General features: G+C 34.2%; 8 protein-coding genes and 3 non-coding genes across 11 annotated transcripts; 5 read left to right on the top strand and 6 right to left on the bottom strand.

Moving 5' to 3' along the window:
• Window positions 1–145: 145 nt before the first annotated feature.
• NAEGRDRAFT_74930 (uncharacterized protein) lies at window positions 146–2500 on the top strand (the record flags this gene model as incomplete). The annotated part of the gene is made up of 1 exon (XM_002670069.1): window positions 146–2500. The coding sequence occupies one exon, from the start codon at window positions 146–148 to the stop codon at window positions 2498–2500; it is 2355 nt and encodes a 784-aa protein (XP_002670115.1).
• Window positions 2501–2911: 411 nt separating this feature from the next.
• Window positions 2912–3301, bottom strand: NAEGRDRAFT_74929 (uncharacterized protein; the record flags this gene model as incomplete). Its single annotated transcript, XM_002670022.1, has 1 exon — window positions 2912–3301. One exon carries the CDS (start codon window positions 3299–3301, stop codon window positions 2912–2914), a length of 390 nt encoding a protein of 129 aa, XP_002670068.1.
• Window positions 3302–3567: 266 nt separating this feature from the next.
• NAEGRDRAFT_74928 (uncharacterized protein) lies at window positions 3568–4458 on the top strand (the record flags this gene model as incomplete). Its single annotated transcript, XM_002670068.1, has 1 exon — window positions 3568–4458. One exon carries the CDS (start codon window positions 3568–3570, stop codon window positions 4456–4458), a length of 891 nt encoding a protein of 296 aa, XP_002670114.1.
• A 6-nt stretch (window positions 4459–4464) lies between these two features.
• On the bottom strand, window positions 4465–6695 carry NAEGRDRAFT_81945 (uncharacterized protein; the record flags this gene model as incomplete). Its single annotated transcript, XM_002670021.1, has 1 exon — window positions 4465–6695. The coding sequence occupies one exon, from the start codon at window positions 6693–6695 to the stop codon at window positions 4491–4493; it is 2205 nt and encodes a 734-aa protein (XP_002670067.1). The 3' UTR covers window positions 4465–4490.
• Window positions 6696–7680: 985 nt separating this feature from the next.
• Window positions 7681–9628, bottom strand: NAEGRDRAFT_53769 (uncharacterized protein; the record flags this gene model as incomplete). The annotated part of the gene is made up of 2 exons (XM_002670020.1): window positions 7681–7887; window positions 8390–9628. 2 exons carry the CDS (start codon window positions 9626–9628, stop codon window positions 7681–7683), a joined length of 1446 nt encoding a protein of 481 aa, XP_002670066.1.
• A 197-nt stretch (window positions 9629–9825) lies between these two features.
• Window positions 9826–9897, bottom strand: NAEGRDRAFT_t742. The gene has a single exon. It is a non-coding gene; the product is annotated as a tRNA-Glu (tRNA).
• Window positions 9898–10905: 1008 nt separating this feature from the next.
• On the top strand, window positions 10906–13242 carry NAEGRDRAFT_53768 (uncharacterized protein; the record flags this gene model as incomplete). The annotated part of the gene is made up of 1 exon (XM_002670067.1): window positions 10906–13242. The coding sequence occupies one exon, from the start codon at window positions 10906–10908 to the stop codon at window positions 13240–13242; it is 2337 nt and encodes a 778-aa protein (XP_002670113.1).
• A 146-nt stretch (window positions 13243–13388) lies between these two features.
• On the top strand, window positions 13389–13460 carry NAEGRDRAFT_t747. Its single transcript has one exon. It is a non-coding gene; the product is annotated as a tRNA-Glu (tRNA).
• A 140-nt stretch (window positions 13461–13600) lies between these two features.
• NAEGRDRAFT_53767 (MgtA domain/ATPase domain-containing protein) lies at window positions 13601–17464 on the bottom strand (the record flags this gene model as incomplete). Its single annotated transcript, XM_002670019.1, has 1 exon — window positions 13601–17464. One exon carries the CDS (start codon window positions 17462–17464, stop codon window positions 13601–13603), a length of 3864 nt encoding a protein of 1287 aa, XP_002670065.1.
• Window positions 17465–17785: 321 nt separating this feature from the next.
• NAEGRDRAFT_t741 lies at window positions 17786–17866 on the bottom strand. Its single transcript has one exon. It is a non-coding gene; the product is annotated as a tRNA-Ser (tRNA).
• A 351-nt stretch (window positions 17867–18217) lies between these two features.
• NAEGRDRAFT_74922 (uncharacterized protein) lies at window positions 18218–18700 on the top strand (the record flags this gene model as incomplete). Its single annotated transcript, XM_002670066.1, has 1 exon — window positions 18218–18700. The coding sequence occupies one exon, from the start codon at window positions 18218–18220 to the stop codon at window positions 18698–18700; it is 483 nt and encodes a 160-aa protein (XP_002670112.1).
• Between the last annotated feature and the right edge of the window lie 800 nt (window positions 18701–19500).

Here is a 19500-nt window from a genome sequence, read left to right as displayed (position 1 = left end):
AAACATTCTACTGTGGTTTGTCCATATACTTATTTGGAAAAAAGCATTCGTTCAATGTGACACTACCACCATACAGTAAGCTTTCCATTTCATCGGATATACTAATCCGGTAGAGAAAATGGAAAGACACATTTCAAAAAAAAACATGCAAACCAATCAGATTCACAAAGTCTGCTGTCATATTGCGATTCTCTTGTTTCTCCTTTGTGCAGTAGTGAATGCACAACTGACAGCTATCAAGTACAATGTTTCAGTTGTGGTTGCTGGTGAGAAGGAGGGAAGTAATATACCATCCTCTTTCGTATTCTCTCGTCCCAACATGTTTGCCATCTCTGCCTCGAGTAATATTCTCTACATGACTGAGGATAGCATGACCAAGATTAGAATGTTGGATACTGTGAGTGGAATTACAACTTTAACGAAGGATTTGGAGTTTCAACCAGGAGGTGTTGCTCTCTATCCAAATTCCAATGATTTGCTCATTAGTGATCCAGTAGGAGGTGTCATTGTTAGATTAAATTCGAAGGGAATTCAAACAATTGTGGCAGGAATGAAGGGTGACTTGGGTTACAGTGGAGACAATGGTTTGGCAACTCGTGCAAGATTGAATACTCCAACTGGTGTTGCAGTAGCATCGAATGGTGAAGTTTATATTGCTGATAAATCAAATCATGTGATTAGAAAGATTTCTCTAAATGGTAATATTTCAACAATAGCTGGAAATGGTGAAGAAGGATTTTCTGGTGATGGCGGAAATGCCAAAACAGCACAATTGAATAGTCCAATTGGTTTGTCAATTAGTTCAACTGGTGAATTGTATATTGCCGATTCAAAGAATCACGTTATTCGAAAGATTGATGCAAATGGAATAATTTCCACTTTTGCTGGAAATGGAACCATAAATGGTTATGGAGGAGATGGTTCTCAAGCAAAGCAAGCTCTACTGAACACACCTTATGGTGTTTTCTTTTATGAATCCACTGGTGAGGTCTATATTGCTGATACTTTGAATTCCCTTATTCGAAAGGTTTCGAAAAGTGGAATTATTTCAACAGTTGCTGGAGTCCCAAATAGTAGTGGTTATAGCAGAGAAGATGAAAACGTTCCTGCAACTTCAGCCCTTCTTTCTGCTCCAACCAGTGTTGCTCTATCAAGCTTGGGCGAAATGTTTATTGCAGATAATGGAAACTTGTATATTCGAAAGGTTGACACTAAAGGAAATAGTATCACTCTCACCCTCAAACCAGACTTTACTGGAGATGTTAAAAAGTTTACAGGAGATGGCTACAACAGCCAACAAGCCTTTGTCTACTATCCTAAACATGCCTGCACAAACATTCTAGACGAAACTTTCATAGCCGAAAGTGCCTATCACAAAATCAGAAAAATCTCCCCAAATGGTATTATCTCACAATACGCCGGCACAGGTGACCATGGCTATAGTGGTGATGGATCAGATGCCAAGTTGGCCAAGTTCAACGAACCAACCAGAATTGCATGTTCCAAAAATGGTGATATTTTCATTGCAGATTTGTTTAATGGAGCAATTAGAAGGATTTTTGCATCGAATGGAACTGTTGATACAGTTGTGAGTGGTTTGGGTTCTCCTCAAGCTGTAATTTTGACAGAGAGTGGTGAGTTGTTGGTGGCTGATAGATCGAGTCATGTTATTCGAAAGATTTCTACAAATGGAGTGATGAGTATCATTGCTGGAGTGTTGGAAGATGGTGGGTTCAATGGTGATGGATTGGCAACAAAGACAAAGTTCAGTGGTCCACAAGATATCGCACTGGCTCCAAATGGTGATTTGTATATTGCTGATTATGATAATTATCTCATTAGAAAGCTCTCTAAGAATGGTAATATTACAACAGTGGCAGGTAATGGAGACAGCACTGTTGGTGAAGATTTTGGAATTGCTACAAGTACTGGAATTGGATATCCTTCATCGGTTGCTGTTTCAAAAGAGGGAGAAGTTTTCTTCTCAGATGGAAACAATATTCGAAAGATTACTTCAAAGGGAATTCTGGTAACAATCTTTGGAAGCAAAAACAGTAGCATTCCTGAATCATATTCTGATGCAACAACCATTTTTATGAGTGCTACAGGTCTTTCATTTACTCCAAAAGGAGATTTGTTAGTTTCAGGTGGTTTCTCCAATCGTATTCTCAAGATTTCCAAACAAGCTTGTCCAGCCAACTCTCTCACCGATGAAACCAACACTTTTTGTCTTCCACTCTGTTTTGGAACTCTTTACAATGATCCATTAGCATGTTCCGGAAATGGAAATTGCACTTCCATCAATACTTGTTCATGTAAGAGTGGATTTGGAGGTGAGAGATGTGGAGATAGAGTTTTACCTCAACCTTCAACTTTTAGCTCAAAGAGAGGAGTCAATTCAATGGTTCTTGGATCAGCATTGAGTATTTACAATGGATTTACAAATATGGCAATGACAATTGGCATGATTGTTATTTATTTTATATTAATATTACAATAAATATGCATTCTATTCAATAAATTCTTCTTTAATTTCCACAAATTTGTCTCCCTTAATCAATGAAAAACTTTACCGCCAAAATTAATATGCCATATTAAATGCTTGCAAATCTACCTTGAAGAAATTCTTCATGAAATTTTCTCCTACCTTGATTACGTGGGTTAGTTGTGTCGTTACAAGAAGTTAAAGATTTCTCGATTTCAGAAGATTTATTAAGGAACTCGTTGAAAATACTTTATTCCATACACGACTTGTATCCAAAATTGAAAACATTTACCATTAATCTCCATTCTGTGGAGTGTATTCAAATGATCCAACAGTGTTCGTTTGTTGATGTGAATATTTCAAATAATTTCATTGAGGAGTTGGTTAAAACCATTTATTTTGATCCAAAATTGAAAGATAAGATTGTTAGGAAGTATAAATTCCAATGTATTTAGCCTTTAAATTCAATTTATACTTTGCATTGATCTTTGCTGTCAATCCATCGCCTACTTTCTTATAGAGACGAGACCAAATATCCTCATCTACTGGAAGAATATGAGTACAATAGATAATTTCTGTCATTGTGGATGGGAATGGATTAGATGGATAGTTGACTTTACCTAAACATGTTGGAACACTGAATGGATGATTGTTACTGACATAGGAAGAGAAGCTTGTGTCTTGAGCTAACTCGTTCATGGCAGAATCAATGGTTTGAATAAACTGTGATGTTCCAGTAAAGTTGGCATTTGACTGGGCAGCGGTTGGATTATAATTGAACAGTAACAGACATATAATAATAAATGTCAGTGCCATCAAAAACTGACATTTTGTTTGTAAATGGATTAATGACAGGTTTTAAAGGCACTTTCAGGTTCTTAAACAGTCATGTAGCACAAAAGTCAAGAACCGTAATCCACCTCATTACCTTCAACTGAAAAGTTTACAACTTTTTAGTTTTTTGTAAACCCTCAACTGTTCACAACAAAATGATATTGACTTTAAATTTTACCTTATTTGTACAATAGTCTGCGAAATCCATAAAAAAAACTCCGTTTTCAGTAGAAGATCCACAAAAAAAAATGTCGAAACAATGTTCTCCCGTTACTCTCGATGATCCACTCTCTAAAAATTTGAAATCCTTCCCAAATAATAATCCTATTGAAGATGATCATGATGAAGGAGAAGAATTAATGATGATAAGAGAAGAAAAGAATAATCGTATTAATAACACTTCTGCAACAGAGCAGAGTAGTAGTATATTGTTGGATGAGGAATCTGATGAAGAAAATTCGCTGTTAAAGGAAGGAGCAACTACTAGTAGTAATCAACGTTCTTGTTCTTCTTTTAAGAATCAATCTTGTTCGGATTCCAATAAGAAGGATATGGTACAATTACACACTCAAATACCTGCTTATTATTTAAGGATTGGAAAACATATGATTGTGTTTATTGGTATCATGATTTTGTGTGCCATTTCATCGGGATTTGTTTTTAGAGAATTGACAAAGAATAGTGTTCCATTTAGTAAGGTTGGAGATTATGCCTATCAACAGGGATCATTAATTCATGGCCATTTCTTCTCATTGGGTGTTTTTGTTCCTCTCACACTTGTTGTCTTGCTCTTTTTGAGTTATGTCATGACTGGTGAGAAGGTGAGCAGTGGAATGTTTCATGTTGGATTTATTATTTATGAAATTGGAGCTGTTCTTGCATTGGCTGCTTTTTGTTATAAGGCAGGATCATTCTTGTCTTTTATTAAGAGAAATCCAAAAGCTAATATTCATGAATTTGAGCTGTATACTTGGGGAGGCACTTCAAGTTATGGAGGAAAGAATGATGGAACTGGTGACATGTCAATGAAAATGATTAGAATGTTGTACTTTGCAATTTCACATGGTTTCATGTTGATTGGTTTGTTCAAGTGTGTCATTATCATATTTATTTCAATTTTCAGAAAAAAGAAATTGTAAAATAGTGTAAATTACAAAGAAATGTTAAATTATTAAATGCTTTGCATGGATTGAATTGATTTGGAAATATGCCATCTTTTAAACTCGCCAGTCATTCTCAATCTTTCAAATGTATCTTTCATATTCATCAATAGATCAAATTCAATAATGGCTTTCAAATCATTGATTGAAATGCCCTTCTTGGACTGAAAAATGGCTTCAATATCCCTCCTTGTTTTATATGAAAAGTTAACTTCATAAATAGCGTAGGGCCTAAAGAATGAATCATAAAGATCTTCAATCTCTCTAGGTGGGATGGCTTCTCCACCAATAGAAGAGCTTTCCAATTGTTTAAATCTTTCAAAGAGTAGGGAATTCTCGAGTGAAAACTCCTTTTCACTAAATGATTTAAACATTTCAAAGAAGGCATCAATCTTTACAAGCTCTTCGATAGATTCATCGCCTGATTCACTCCTCTTATCTGGAGAAACACTGGAATTATTGGTTGAGCGGCCTCTCTTCCTTCTTCTAAAGAAATTAATCCACTCCATAATAATTGCTGTCCAGCCACACAGGAAATAAACTGACATAAAGGTTATTGATCTAAAAAGTGTCTGAATCATGTATGACTCCGTAGTTCTATAGAAAGCATTAAAAAAGAGTATTGCCAAAATGCATAAAATAACACAAACATAAGTCAATATATCCAATCGAACATGATAAGGATCCTCGAATGTTAGAAAGTGTATTATGCCTTTTGCTTTGATCTTTCTCCAATTTACAATAATATCTATACCAAAAACTATTATTCCACAGAGGCAAGAAGCACATGACAAGACCATAAATGTGCTTGTAAAAACAACCTCTGATCCATACGAAAATAGTTGTTCTCTTGTAAAATGGTAAGTAGTAACATAAATAATAGAAATTGTTGCAAAGACACATCCACAAACAAGTGAAGATACAATTCCAAATCCAGTTGATGATAAAAATCGATTCAACTTGATAAATCTCTCAGGAATGTTTTTCAATATGCAATACAAATTTCTTAAATAGTAGAATCTCATTAGTGTAACGCCATACACACCCACTAACAATGCTATGCTTGCTAGTAAGAATACCATTCTCATTGAATGGCATACACGGTCAGTATATCTAGAGTAGAAACCTGCATTGAACATGACAAGAACTGGAATCAAGTAAGGCGTCAATAATCTTCTCTTGATAGTATTGGTTTTACAAACTGTAAGTAAGCTCAAATAATATAAAGCTCCAACAACAATCACAACATAATTAATTGCCTCGGTACCTAAAAGGTAATTATAATAGGAAATATCACCACAAACAGAATGAAAAGACGCTTCTGGAAGAAAACAGAAAACATTATTGAGGGGAATCAAAGTTCCATTAAATTTCGCACTGAATTGAAAAGTTTCATTCTTTTGATAGTATCTTAAAGGACCAGTTTGAAAGTAGAAATTTAAAAAATCTTGATCATTCTTAGAAAGAAATCCTCCATTTCCATACAGGTACTGTAGCTGATAGACATTACTATCAAAATAATCACTTTTCTTTGTGTTTGTTAACATGTTGTTAATGAAATAATCCATTTTTAGAGTGATAGAAAAGTCACTAATGCCTCTATCAATATATTTGACTAGAGTTGGTACAGTTAGCTCTCTAATCATTTGGTAATCACTCCATCGACCTATTTCTTTTTTTGTAAAGCTTGTTGAGGTGTAGAGGATGATAAATTGTAACCTCTCTAAATCTGTTACTAGAACATCATAATAATTCATGGGATCTCCCCATACACAATCATTAGAAAGATAATCCAATTGATGAACCAATTGAGGACTAATTGTTACATTATTCCTCTGTGAGTAATACTGTAGAGCAGCATCATACATTTCAAAATTCTCATGAGAAATTACAGCTATTTTCCTATCATTCAGATCAATAGCTCTTGTAATGTTCTTCTCCTTTAGGGTGAAGAATAGCAAATGGCCAGTTCCATACAGTAATTTGATAGAGGACAGGAAGGAAGCATCTTGTTTCTGATACGTGTTTTTAATAGTTGATAAATAAACGGATGAGCTAATACTCCTATCATTGTTTTGTCTTGTTCTTCTTAAATGAAATTCATTGGTTGGAAATTGTTCATCTAAATGATGCCAGACATTACTTCCTGAAGCATGATTAAATAATAGGATGAGGCTTGTTATGATGATAGCTTGCTGAATGGCAAATAGGTTCATGATGTTATTTGCGTAATTTATTTGAGTGAGACGACGTGCTATCAATGGTTATCATTATATCTCGACAATTGGACATTAGTGTTTAGCTCTAATCCGTAGTTGGATGTTTTTACTATAAGATAACGGTTCCTGAAGGTTGGTTCCTATATAGAATTGATGAGTTTATAATATTCAAAGCCTTTGTTCCAACAAAATTATATTAACGCGTCAACAAGAGAAGTAAAATAGTAGAGGGTTCTTAGTCAATGTAAAACTACACAATTAGGTTAAATAATAATTAGTAGGAATTATTGTTCGTTCTTCATTATGAAGATATTTCTAATTCTTGAGAATAACCATTCAAAATAATGATGATATTCTCCGAAAATTAGAATTATTAATAATATGCTTTCATAATAAATCTCCCAACGAATATCTTCATCATTGGAGAGAAGTTAATGATCCTTTTGATGATGATAAGGCTCATGATTGCTCTACAACAATAAGACAATTTTTTTCATCAGCTGGTGATTCTCTGCTTAAAACTTTCGTTGTAAAATATTGGCATCTTGGTTAACTCTCTAAAATTTTGTTGAAAAAAAAATTCTTAACTACTCCACATAAACAGTACGTATCATTTTAAACAACTTGGTAATTTACCTCTGACAAAACAATTCACCATCATGATTCAACCAACATAACAACTTGTTCTTTACCATCAATATCTAGTGGGCTACGAAAATATCTGGTTCACTCACCCAAAGAATAACTCAAAGGGTGCTAGAAGATGCAAGGTTTGCGGTAACAGAAAGGGTATGATCAGAAAGTACGGTCTTAACATTTGCAGACAATGCTTCAGAGAAAACGCTGCTCTCATTGGTTTCACCAAGACTAAGTAAGCCAATATTCGTTCTTACTAAAATAAAAAACTTTTATTAAAGTACTTGTTGCACAAAGCTTTGAGAAGAATAGTACTTTTTAGCTCTTCCTCCTGGGAATTGATACTCTACATCATAACCTTCTCTTGTTGGTGTTGTGATGACTTGATGACCACCATAACCTGACGATGGAATGGCTCCACTCTTGATAAAGTTGTTATTGCTTCCGTATGGGAAAGCTGCTGCACCATTAAATCCAGTATTGTAGCCAAAACCTGTTCCGTAGGTTGTTGCTGGATTGTAATTGTTCCAACCTGCTGCTCCATAAGTTGCCGCTGGATTGTTCCATGCATAATTGTTATTCATCCACATATTTGGAAAACCAGTTGTTGCAGCTCCAGGAAATTGGAAATTATTGTTGAACATGTTATTGAATGGTTGTTGGAAGAAGCATAGTGTCATGTCCATCATCAGTACCGAAAGGCAGGCAATTATTAAGACGCTAGTAAGCAAACGTTTCATCTTGTTCTTGTTGAGTGTTTTGTTTCTAAAATATATTAGAGAATAATAAGGTCAATCCTTGATGGAATTAATACTCAATCACTTCAATCTCCTCATAAGGAATGTTGAGAGAATTGTCTATTTTTCTTTTATGATCATTTCCTTCTTTAATGATAATTCCTTTCCTTGGTTGACTTGAATTTGAATCTTCAGATTCCGATAAGATAATTCCTTTCCTTACTATTTGCAATTAGATTCCGATAGTTTTTAATTTTGAATGGTTTAATATTTGAAATTAAAATTACACAAATTTAATCAATTAACATGTCCAAATACCTTAACACATTTTCTTTCCGAATCCACAATGAGTAATTCTCCACTTCTTTCATCAATGCAGATTCCTCTCGGATTATTAATGACTCCTCTCACTTCCTTGATAAATATTCCATTCACATTGAATATTCTAATGATATTCGAATCTCTATCACATATTATTACATTCTGAGTGGTCTTGTCAACTACAATTCCACAACATTTGGTCTTGACATTTCTTGAATTTGATTCAGATGAGAATTGATGAAGAGAAACCCATCCGTCTGAATCCATCTCTTCCCTTTCTGCAATATCCATATAATCGTACACATTCGAAACATATCTAATCAATTGAACTCTATTCGAAAATTCAGAAAGAACCAAATCTCCATACGAATTCACATCAATCATCCACGGAGTTTGTAATCCAATTCCAGGAATCAATGTAATTGAAGAAATCAAATTTCCATACTTTGAACCCAACACTTGAATTCTATTATTATTAAAATCACAAACCATTACAAGATTTTCATCTCTTTCTTGTTGATTTAATCTGAAATATGAATTTTCATGGGATTCTCTTCTATCCATTGCCTTGTTATGATAGACAACTACTCCACATGGGGAATTGAAATGTTTCGTTCCACCAACTTTCCAAATTTCTGAACTCTTTCCATTTTTCACACTCAATTTAATGTCAATTTTGTAAACATGGTTACTAGCACTTGTTACAATAATTGCATCATTTTCAGTTCCTTCACGATAATCCACATTTGATTCTATGGCAATATAATGTGGATTCTTAATATATAGTTTCGTCAAATATCTCTTTGTTATCAAATCAAAAAGAAACAATGAATTTGCATTATAATCAGAGACAACAACCAATTTGTGATTATACGAAATCTTTACATCAAATGGTTTCTTCATTGCTTTAACACTCAACTGATAGCACGAATCAAATTCCAGAGAAACTGACCGAATAAACTTTCCTCTCAATTTACCAATCAATAAACTCATCAGTTCAAATTCTTCTTCATCATTAAACTCGTTATGATGATGATCAATTAAAATACATTTTACTCTCTCGGAGTGATGAATTTGCTCCTCCTCATCATCATCAATGGAAATGATATGATTTTCATCGAGAGTTAAATCGACAATTTCATTTGCCAGATTGGAATCGGATGAAGTTTTACGTTTCTTGGGTGTGGTTTGATATTTTCGAAAATTGTTGGGACTGTACTTGGATTTTGGAAGCATTTTTCTTTTTGAATTTATTATTGCAATGAAAAAGTAGTAATTTTTAGAGTTCGAGTGTATGCAGGAACAAAGAGTTCTCTCCTAGAACTAATTTTTAAAATCTTTTTGAATCAAAAAAGCAATAATGATATTATAAGGACAATTAAAGTTAGTTTATGAAAAGAAAGAATTATTAGTTGGAAAAGGTAAAAATGATTCTCCCATGCCGGGAATTGAACCCGGACCTCCTGGGTGAAAGCCAGGTATCCTAGCCATTGGACTACACGGGAATCTTGTTCATTATGAAAATATTCCTTCCATGAATCAACATACATTATGACAAAGCCAAGAATATTGACCCTAGAATTTAAATTCACTCACCATATTCAAGGAAAATTGATTACCTTATGTCGATGGGGCTGTATTGTTATCGGATCTTCATCTTTTTCAATATTAAAAAAATGAATCCAAATCTTGCCTTTCTTTTTCTATTATCCATTCTTCCCTTCACTCTTTCTCTCCAATTAACCTTCTTCTATAATGAAAATACAAATAACAATGAGTCGAATCTTCCTTGTCTATCTCCCTCCAGTCCATGTTCTTCATTACAACAAATTCGAAATTATCTTTCAAATAATTTAACTTCTTCCGATGATGAATTGAATATTAAAATTTATTTGATGAGTAATTTGACAAAGCCAACATTTATTAATAATAATAGAAAATTAATTAATTTAACAATTTCGTCCTATTTATTGGAAGATATTCAGAATGGAACTAATTCATTAATTATTGGGAACCGAAAGGACTACTATTATATTACACAAAGTGAGTGGGATGTTCTTGAAAGTATTAGTTATCTATCGAAACAATGTGATCAATTTATATTATCAAATGTGAAATTATCTAATTTGAAAATTGATAGTGCAAGTTCGTCTAAAATTCCACTTTGGATGATCGATTCCTGTATTTTGGAAAATGTAGAGCTTAACTATTATGCAGATTTACTAATTATTCAAAAATCGACAATGTATAAATGTTCACTTTGGAGTTATTTATATCCAGCGCTTATTCACAATTCAACATTATTGAATTGCTCACTTTCAACAGCAAAGATTAGAATTGAGAATGGATTAATTGTAAATTCGAATATTCAAGGAAAATCTAAAGTGTATAATGATAATATTATTGATTTTGGAATGAATGATAGCATTTTCAAACAAAGCGTTATAGCCATCACCTCATCAGAGCAAATAATTTTTACTTCAAATCAATTCGAAGGTTCCACACTATTTATCATGTCTGTGAGGGCTATAATTATGAAAGAATGTAAAATGGAACAAACTAATAATGTGTGGATTGGAAGCGAATCTATATTAGTGAGTGCAATTTCACTTTCTAATAATTCAAGTATTCAAGTTATTGGAAATATTCAAGCCAAATTTGAATCTATGAACTTTTCAGATAATGTTGAACCTCTCTCATTCCAACAAGTCAACGATTTATCAATTGAAAGCTGTATATTTGAAAGAAATAGAAATGCCCTGTCAATTAATAATAATGGAAAACAGAAACTTGATAGTGAACGTATTAGGATCATTGAATGCACGTTTAGAGACAATTGGTCTAATCAAGGAGGTGCGCTCTATTTGAATGAAGCAAAACTTACAACTGCTAATTGTCTATTTATCAATAATAAGGCATCTAATGGAGGTGCTATTTATTCTGAAAGGTCTTTTATTACAGATAGATTTTCAAAATTCATTTCCAATCAAGCTATTGGAAACTTTGAAGGATGTTTGAGTGTTAAGGATTGTGGAAATGGTGGTGCCATTTATTCCTCAAACAGCTTTTTCTACTTTTCAGGATCTAATTTTGAGTACAACTTGGCTGTTAAGGGAGGTGCTTGTTATGGGGAAGTTAGAGTTTTTCAAACAAGTAATATTGGAAACGATGCTACTTATTCAGGGAATTTCATATATTTTCCACAGGATAATCGATTTTTGAAAAGTTGTGTAGTTTCATCTGATGGTGCATTATCTGGACAGTGTGGTTCTAGTCACATCCAACAAGTGTTGTGGAAAACGTCAAATTCTAAAAGCATTTATTCTTCCACCAGCAATACAATTCCAAAACTATCTCTCTATCCAGGTCAGCAAATAACATTAGAAATTATTCAAATAATTGATGAGTTCAACAATACTCTTACATCACTCCAAGCATTACCTGTTGTTTCTTCCATTAATTCAAAATCTTCGATTATTATCATGCACGAGAAGGAAGCCAACAATACCATTATGAATTTATCATTTGAATGGTGTGAAGGAGAAAGCAATTTTAATATTCAAGTTTCGTTATCAGAATTTCTCTACAACTTTGAAATTGGAATTAATGTGGAGAAGTGCCCATTCGATTTTGGATATGAAGGTTTACCAACAAGTAGAGTTTGTAAATTCAAGAATTATTCAGCCATTGCTGTTTCAACAATATTTGGAGTGATATTGCTGTTAATCTTATTGGGATTTGGAGCTTTTTTGACTACTCAGATTGGAAAAAGATTATTTAGACTCCACAAAAAGGATAAACGTGAATCCCAAATTGCTAAAAAGATTATTGACAAGAAGTTTGTATTTGGAGAGATTTCAACCCCGCTCTTGACAAATATTCAGACGAAATCTTCCAATAATTTGTTAATTCCAATTGAAGATATTGAAATAAGCAAGAGAATTGGTGAAGGAAGTCATGGTAGTGTATACTTAGCTCAATGGAATGGTATTAATGTTGCTGTGAAGAGCTTGAAAACAGATGATGAATTACTTGAGGATGAATTTGAGCATGAAGCAAGTTTATTGAATAGTCTTAGACATCCAGCTATTGTTCGATTATTTGGAATATCTATCAGCTCAAATACAAGATATATGGTTGTGGAATATTTGGAAAATGGGAGTTTGGAAACTGCAATTGCCAACTCTAAATCAGGACGAAAAAAGTTGAATTTAAAGGAAAAGATTGAAATTTTATCGGGAGTATCCAAAGGAATGGACTATTTACACTCATTGAAGCCATTATCTTTAATTCACAGAGATCTTAAATGTGGAAATGTTTTGCTGGACGCCAATTTGAAACCTAAAATTTGTGATTTTGGTTTGTCCAAGTTGACCTCAAATAGTGGAAGTTTCTCAATGACAATGAATTTAGGTACCATTCTATATATGGCTCCAGAATTAATTGGAAGTGGACAAGAAATTGGAAATGCACTCGATGTGTACAGTTACAGTATCATTATGTATGAACTATTCTTTGAGGAGAAACCATTTTTTTCCAATTCTCCTAAAATTCACAAATTTTCTCAATCACCACATCAAGATTCACTTGCATTATCCGTTCCAGTGATGGTGGTGAGGGGTGAACGTCCTAAAATTCCCTGGAATAACAATGAAGAATTGGAGGTGTGGTTGAGAGAGTTTATTGAACCATTTGAGAAGAAAAATTCTCTAGATCATGAAACTGTTTGTAACGTGTGTAGTGATTATGTGGAATTGATGAAGCAATGTTGGAATTCCATTCCAAGTAAGAGGCCTTCCTTCAGAGAAATAACACAGTATTTGGAAAAAATTTATTCAAAACTCAAATAAAATACTACCATTACACCAAAATAATAGTGTACTCGATGTTGTAAGTTGAATTTCAATTAGAAACAGCTTTTGATGCTAAAGGAAATAAGATACAGGATCATGTTATTTAAAATTCATTAAGGGAATATTTTCATTATGAATAAGATTCCCGTGTAGTCCAATGGCTAGGATACCTGGCTTTCACCCAGGAGGTCCGGGTTCAATTCCCGGCATGGGAGAATCATTTTACCTTTTCTAAAATTGCATTCCTCTAGACCAACGACCCAACAGTCGACATTGGAAATTTCTTTCTCTTTGAAAATCGTAAACCAAAACTTTAATTGTCCTTAATATCATTCATTCAAAATATTCCTCAGTACTACTTTGAGTTTGGTTGCTTTCCCTTATTAGCTTCCTCTTGAGTTTGGTGTTCCTTCTTTTCAAGATATTCCAATAAAAGTCGTTGAGACTCTGATGGGAAAAAGGTAATCTTGGCAGCTTTCCAAATGATATTCGGTAAAATTGCAACTACAACTACTAGAATCGTAGTCAAGGTAGCTTGTACACTCACAAAAGTTTCATAATAAATGTATAAACTCTCAGGATCTCCCAATTCATCTGCAATTGGAGAATAACAAGCATTGAATGCAAAGTAAAATAAAAAACCAAGTGGCATTAAGATTAAAACTGGAACTGTCAATGTTTTAATCTCCAAAATGTATATCAAAGTGACCACACAAACCATACATGTCATGATAATTTTACCAAAATGATATAGGTCAGTAGGTCCATTCTCCATAAAATCTCCATCCACACTCAGAATAATTCCAAAGAAAATGACAAGTGCATGATAGATGGCAGCAATTCCCCACATGATTAATGTTCTGAGATTGAATAAATTTCCAGATTTTTTGAGTGAATCATAGAGTTCTGGATGCTCTAAAATCACCTCCTCAGGTAAATCCTTTTCACACGATCCAAATGCAATCGGTTGAAAAAAGAAGTAAATTCCAATATAGACAATTAATTCCCAAGAATCGAATATTAAAGTTCCAGAATATCCACAATAGAAAATATTGAAAAATTGAGGAAGGAGCAATATAAAATTCTTGTAGAAACTCAAATGTAAAAAGTCGGCATTTCTCACACTGCAATTTCTTCCATGAACGGCCAATAATCTTACCAGGTTTTTAAAACGAGGAATTGAAAAGTCAGAGGAACGAGAAGCTTGAGATCCTTCCTTTCCTTGAATTCCAACACCGATGGATGCTGCTTGGATCATTGCCACATCATTGACACCATCACCAATGGAGAGGGCCTTCTTGTGAAGCTTACTTTCAATTAGTTTTACAATGCTGGACTTTTGGAGTGGTTTTAAACGACAGCAGACAGCACAGTGGACATATCGAGCTAGTTCAATGAAACGTTTCTCATACTTGTCGAGAATAAACTCTAGAGATTTGGAGTCGATAATGAGACCAAATTCAAATCCCTTATTCGAATTGTTTTGTAAGAATTCTAGTGCTTCCTTCAGTTTCTTTTTGGCTTGTTGATGTGTGTTGGCATCTCTGATTCTGATTTCAATGGTCTTGTCTTTCACCAATACATTGGTTGAGTAGGCAATATTAATTGCTGTCTCTGTCTTATCACCTGTCAAGACCCAAATCTTCAAACCAGCTCTGGAAAGATAATCAATTGACTTGGCCACATCATCTTGTAATTTATCTTCAATGGCTGTACAACCAACCAGCTCCAAATCAATTTCCAGATCACTTGCACTCTGAGCAATCATCTTTCCTCTATTCTTACTTGACATGGAGGCCTTATTATAACCATCGAACCAAGTTTCAAATTCACTCATTGAGAGCTCCCTCCTACCAATTACCAATGTTCTCAAGCCCTGAACTGAAAAATTGAGAAGAGCAGATTTCAATTCATGAACATATTCCTTTCTAGCTCTACATCTCTTCAGCATGACGTTATCTGCACCTTTCACATAGGCAATATATCTTCCTTCTTGAGTTTTCACAAGAACTGTCATTCTTTTTCTATCAGATGTAAATGGAAAGGTTGCAATAATTTCATAAAATCTAGTTTCTCCCATTTCATCAATTACTAATCCTTCGTTGGTTCTCTGAATTAATTTGAATCCATTATTGGTAGCAGCCTCCAAAAGTGCAATTTCATCTGAGGAAGGTCCATTGTAATTAATTCTTTCAGGGTTTTGTAAATCCTTCTCTGGCATGACACTGTTATTCAAGGTGAGACATGTTAAAAACTCTCTAATGCAGCTAGCATGATGTTCTGCTCCATGTACAGATGTTTGTTGATGATGATGAGGTTGATTTTCAATGTCAATCTTACCAAATTGATGATATTGCACTAGTTTCTCTTTCATTGAGCCAGGATTGCTTTTCTCTGAATAATACATGCCATCTGTCCATGAATCTGAATACTTCATTTCATTCTGTGTTAGTGTTCCAGTCTTGTCAGAGAAGATAAAATCAAGTGATGAAAGTGCTTGATTCAAATTTGCTGTTCTGACCTGAGTTTTAATATCACCAAATCTCATTTCAGCATCTGATTGAATATCCCACGATTGGAATGTCTTGACAGCTTCAAATCCAATAATAATTGTCTCATTGACAATGTAATTTAACAATATAAACGTAGTGACCCAAGTTGACATGACAGAAACAAACGAAGCTGGTGAATCATCAAGAGGAGCCAAATAGAATGCACCGCTTTCGAATGTGTCATGAAAGTTTCCCTGCAGTCCAGCAACTATTGCACACAACACTTGTTGAAATAAAACCAAGAATACCAAAATCTTATTCAGAGTTACCCACAATTCATTTCTCTTCACCTTATTCTCCTTCGTATTCATAAAAATCTTTGTGTGCTTGCCGAGATAGATTGCAATTCCAAATATGTGTTGAGTATTTCTCAGAGTGCATCCTCTAAGCAATAGATTTTCCATTGTGAGTGGTTCATTAATTGAGATTAATTCACCATATCCCATCACTTGAGTTTGCATTTTCAGCATGCCCTCAAACACATCCAAATTGTTATTTGCCATCTCGACTTGAACCTTTCCTTTCAATTGTGCAAAATCTCCAATATTATTCTCCGCAACATCATGATGAAATACTTTAGAAGATCCCTTAATAGGTCTTCTACTCTTTAGATTAGTTTCTCCATCCAAATTTGCAGTTTCAATATAACACAACTCATCCTCTCTCGACGAATGTATACACAACAAATCAGCTGGGAAAACCTCATCTTTCTTTATCGAAACCACATCACCAATCTCTATATTTTTCACTTGAATTTCCTGTAAGATTCCATCTCTAATCACTCGACATTTCTCATTGTTTGCCTTTCGATCCTGACGATATCTTTGAAAATCCTCGAATCCATCTTTGGCCATCTGGACAAGGACAATGATTGTAATGGGTAATACAGCAGCTGGAGGAAACATGGGTGATAGATCTGGAATTAAAACTGCAATAACAGTTAATAGTAAATAAACATTGATTGCCTTTCTGAATTGTTCGAATAGATTTTTTGGAATAAAGGTCAGTATTGAATATTTGGTGGTTGTGACAGAGTTTTTGGGAAAGGGTTTTCTGCATTTTCTATTTTCTTCTCGATTGTTAATATAAATTTTTTCAAACTTTCGTTCAGTTTCGTCTTCTGAGGCAAAATTGGATTTTTCAACTGGTTCCACTTCCTGTTGAGTTTCTTCTTTTAATTCTTGCTCCTTTTCCTCCAATTCAAAATCATCACCAAGTGGTTTCTTTTTAATCACATAGCACATCAGGTCCACAATTTTATCCTTCACTTTCCAATACATTTTCGATAACAACGATATTGATTCCTCCTGAACACCACCATGAATCTCCTCCACACTACTAGGTGCACTCTCAACCAACTGTCTATCACCCTGCTTGACCACATAATCATCACCATCATCAAATTGCTCTCCATCTATATACAATGATTCTTCTTGGATGATGTGATGATGATGAGAATGATGATTATTTAATAGTGCAATGTGATTTTCTGATAATGAATGATGATCCAAAACAGTAGTTGTTGTTGTTGGTATTGTTGTTTTTTGAAGATTATTGTCTTGTTTGGAATCATCATCTAATTGTTGTTGATTTTGTTGATGTGATTCCAAAGGTTGATTGCAATCAGAATTATAGTGATCGTGTCCATCTGATAGATGGCTAGACATGTTTGTATCGGTTGCAAGTTTAGGGAAATCAAACTAATCAAAGAATTATATTGATAAACGAATAGTCTGGGTAGAGAACCTCTTTCTTTTGATTTTTTTTGAAAATGTCATTTTGATGGCGATAAATAGTTCTTGTCCAAGTTTTCATTGTCCGGTTTCAAAAGCGCTTTTTAGGTGCGCTCAAAGAATCGTATTGAGATTCCAAGCAAAAACATTTCAAAATGCTTAAAAAACACACATCACAAAAATTATACACAACACTATCTTCTTGCCTTTTAACAAGAAGTATCTTTTTTTTTGTTTCAAATCAAAAAGTTCATTCGCAGACTGCAGGATTCGAACCTACGAAGGTTTCCCCAACAGATTTCAAGTCTGTCGCCTTAACCACTCGGCCAAGTCTGCTACATTATCAGTAAAAAATATTTCATAAAAGGGAAAGGGATAGTATGATTGGCGCCAAAAATTAGTACACTACGGAAATCACTTGGTTGTATGGGAAAGTTGGTTTTTAAAAATAAAAAAATACAATTCAGGTTTGCCTGTAAATTTGGATAATTAATAACTGAGGAAATACAAACAGGATGGTAGGTTTGGAAATGAACAATAAATTGATCAAATGTTGAATTTTAATAATCGGAATAAAAGGTCTTCTTTTTGAGAGATGCTGTAAAGTCGTGGGAAGAAAAGAGTGGACAAAAAGCTTCCGAAGCTGAACAAGTATTATTATATGGATGGGTTCCTCCAATTGAAAAGATGGACACTACTGTGTCTCAAATGAAAAATTGTAAAAGATTAGCTCTCTCAACAAATTGTATAGACAGAATTGGTGGTTTGCAAGGATTGGTATCTTTGGAAATTTTATCACTGGCTAGAAATCAAATCAAGAGATTGGAAAATCTTGACGCTGTTGCACCAACTTTGGAACAATTGTGGTTGTCTTATAATAACTTGACATCGTTAGCTGGTGTTGAAAAATTGAAGAAACTCAAAGTATTATATTGTGGAAATAACAAGATTAGTTCTTGGTCTGAAATTGACAGACTGAAAGATCTCCCTGACTTGGAAGAAATTTTACTGACTGGTAATCCATTGGAAAAGAATACTAAGGATGCAGGTGAAAATTGGAGAATTGAAGTATTGAGAAGATTACCATCGTTAAAGAAACTGGACGGAAGACCATTTGATTTGGCAGAAAGAGAACAAGCTGAAGGTGTCAGAAAGGATATGGGCGAATAAAAATTCAAAAGGAATCTTGTTATTTGTACCGAATTGTTCAATTTAATTCCTAAAAACTCTTTTAAGGTGCCAACAAAGTATTACCACAAGGTAAACTCCTTCATCTTGTTTGATTCGTTATTGTCATTTGAAAAAGTTTAAGGTAGATAAGGTTACAACATTATTGTAATCATGATTCCTTCCACAAACATGTTAATATAACCAAGTCTCCTTTACAGTTTCAATCTACTGTACTTTTCACCAAATTAGTCCTGTTACTCCTTGACTGGACTTTGATTGGATCGGATTCGCTCATTTCCGGACTGTTACTCGAGACAAAATGCGCTTTCATCCTTTTCTTCAAGATCTTTTTCATTCATCATGATCAACAACAACTCACATCAACAATTTACTCAACCATTCCACACACAAACAATGAATAACAATGAATTCCACATTACACATTCCTGATCATTCCATCCTCATCTAAATGAGCCAACCAATTGTCCATATCAAGCATTTTTCAATGTGCTCCATTTCCACGCTTATTGAACATTCCTCAGTCTCTCGGCCAAACTTTGCCCACCACCACTGTACAGTAGATATTATTGTTGTTTGACCTCCACACTCAGGAGACCAATTCAACAAATAGCAACATTGTTTGCAGAGCAAATTTGCCCTTCTTCACTTTTCCGTAAGATAGGAGATGGAGAAGAAGTTTGGAGGCGAGAAAATTCTTCAAACAAAAAACCCGAACACCACACCTCCAAGAAGGCTCTCTTTTGGGCATTTTCATAAACTTTGAACAAGGACACACAATA

The sequence above is a fragment of the Naegleria gruberi genome, assembly GCF_000004985.1.
Source record: "Naegleria gruberi genomic scaffold NAEGRscaffold_75, whole genome shotgun sequence".
Taxonomy (NCBI): domain Eukaryota; phylum Heterolobosea; class Eutetramitea; order Acrasida; family Naegleriidae; genus Naegleria; species Naegleria gruberi.
This window is presented reverse-complemented; position numbering and strand designations above follow the sequence as displayed.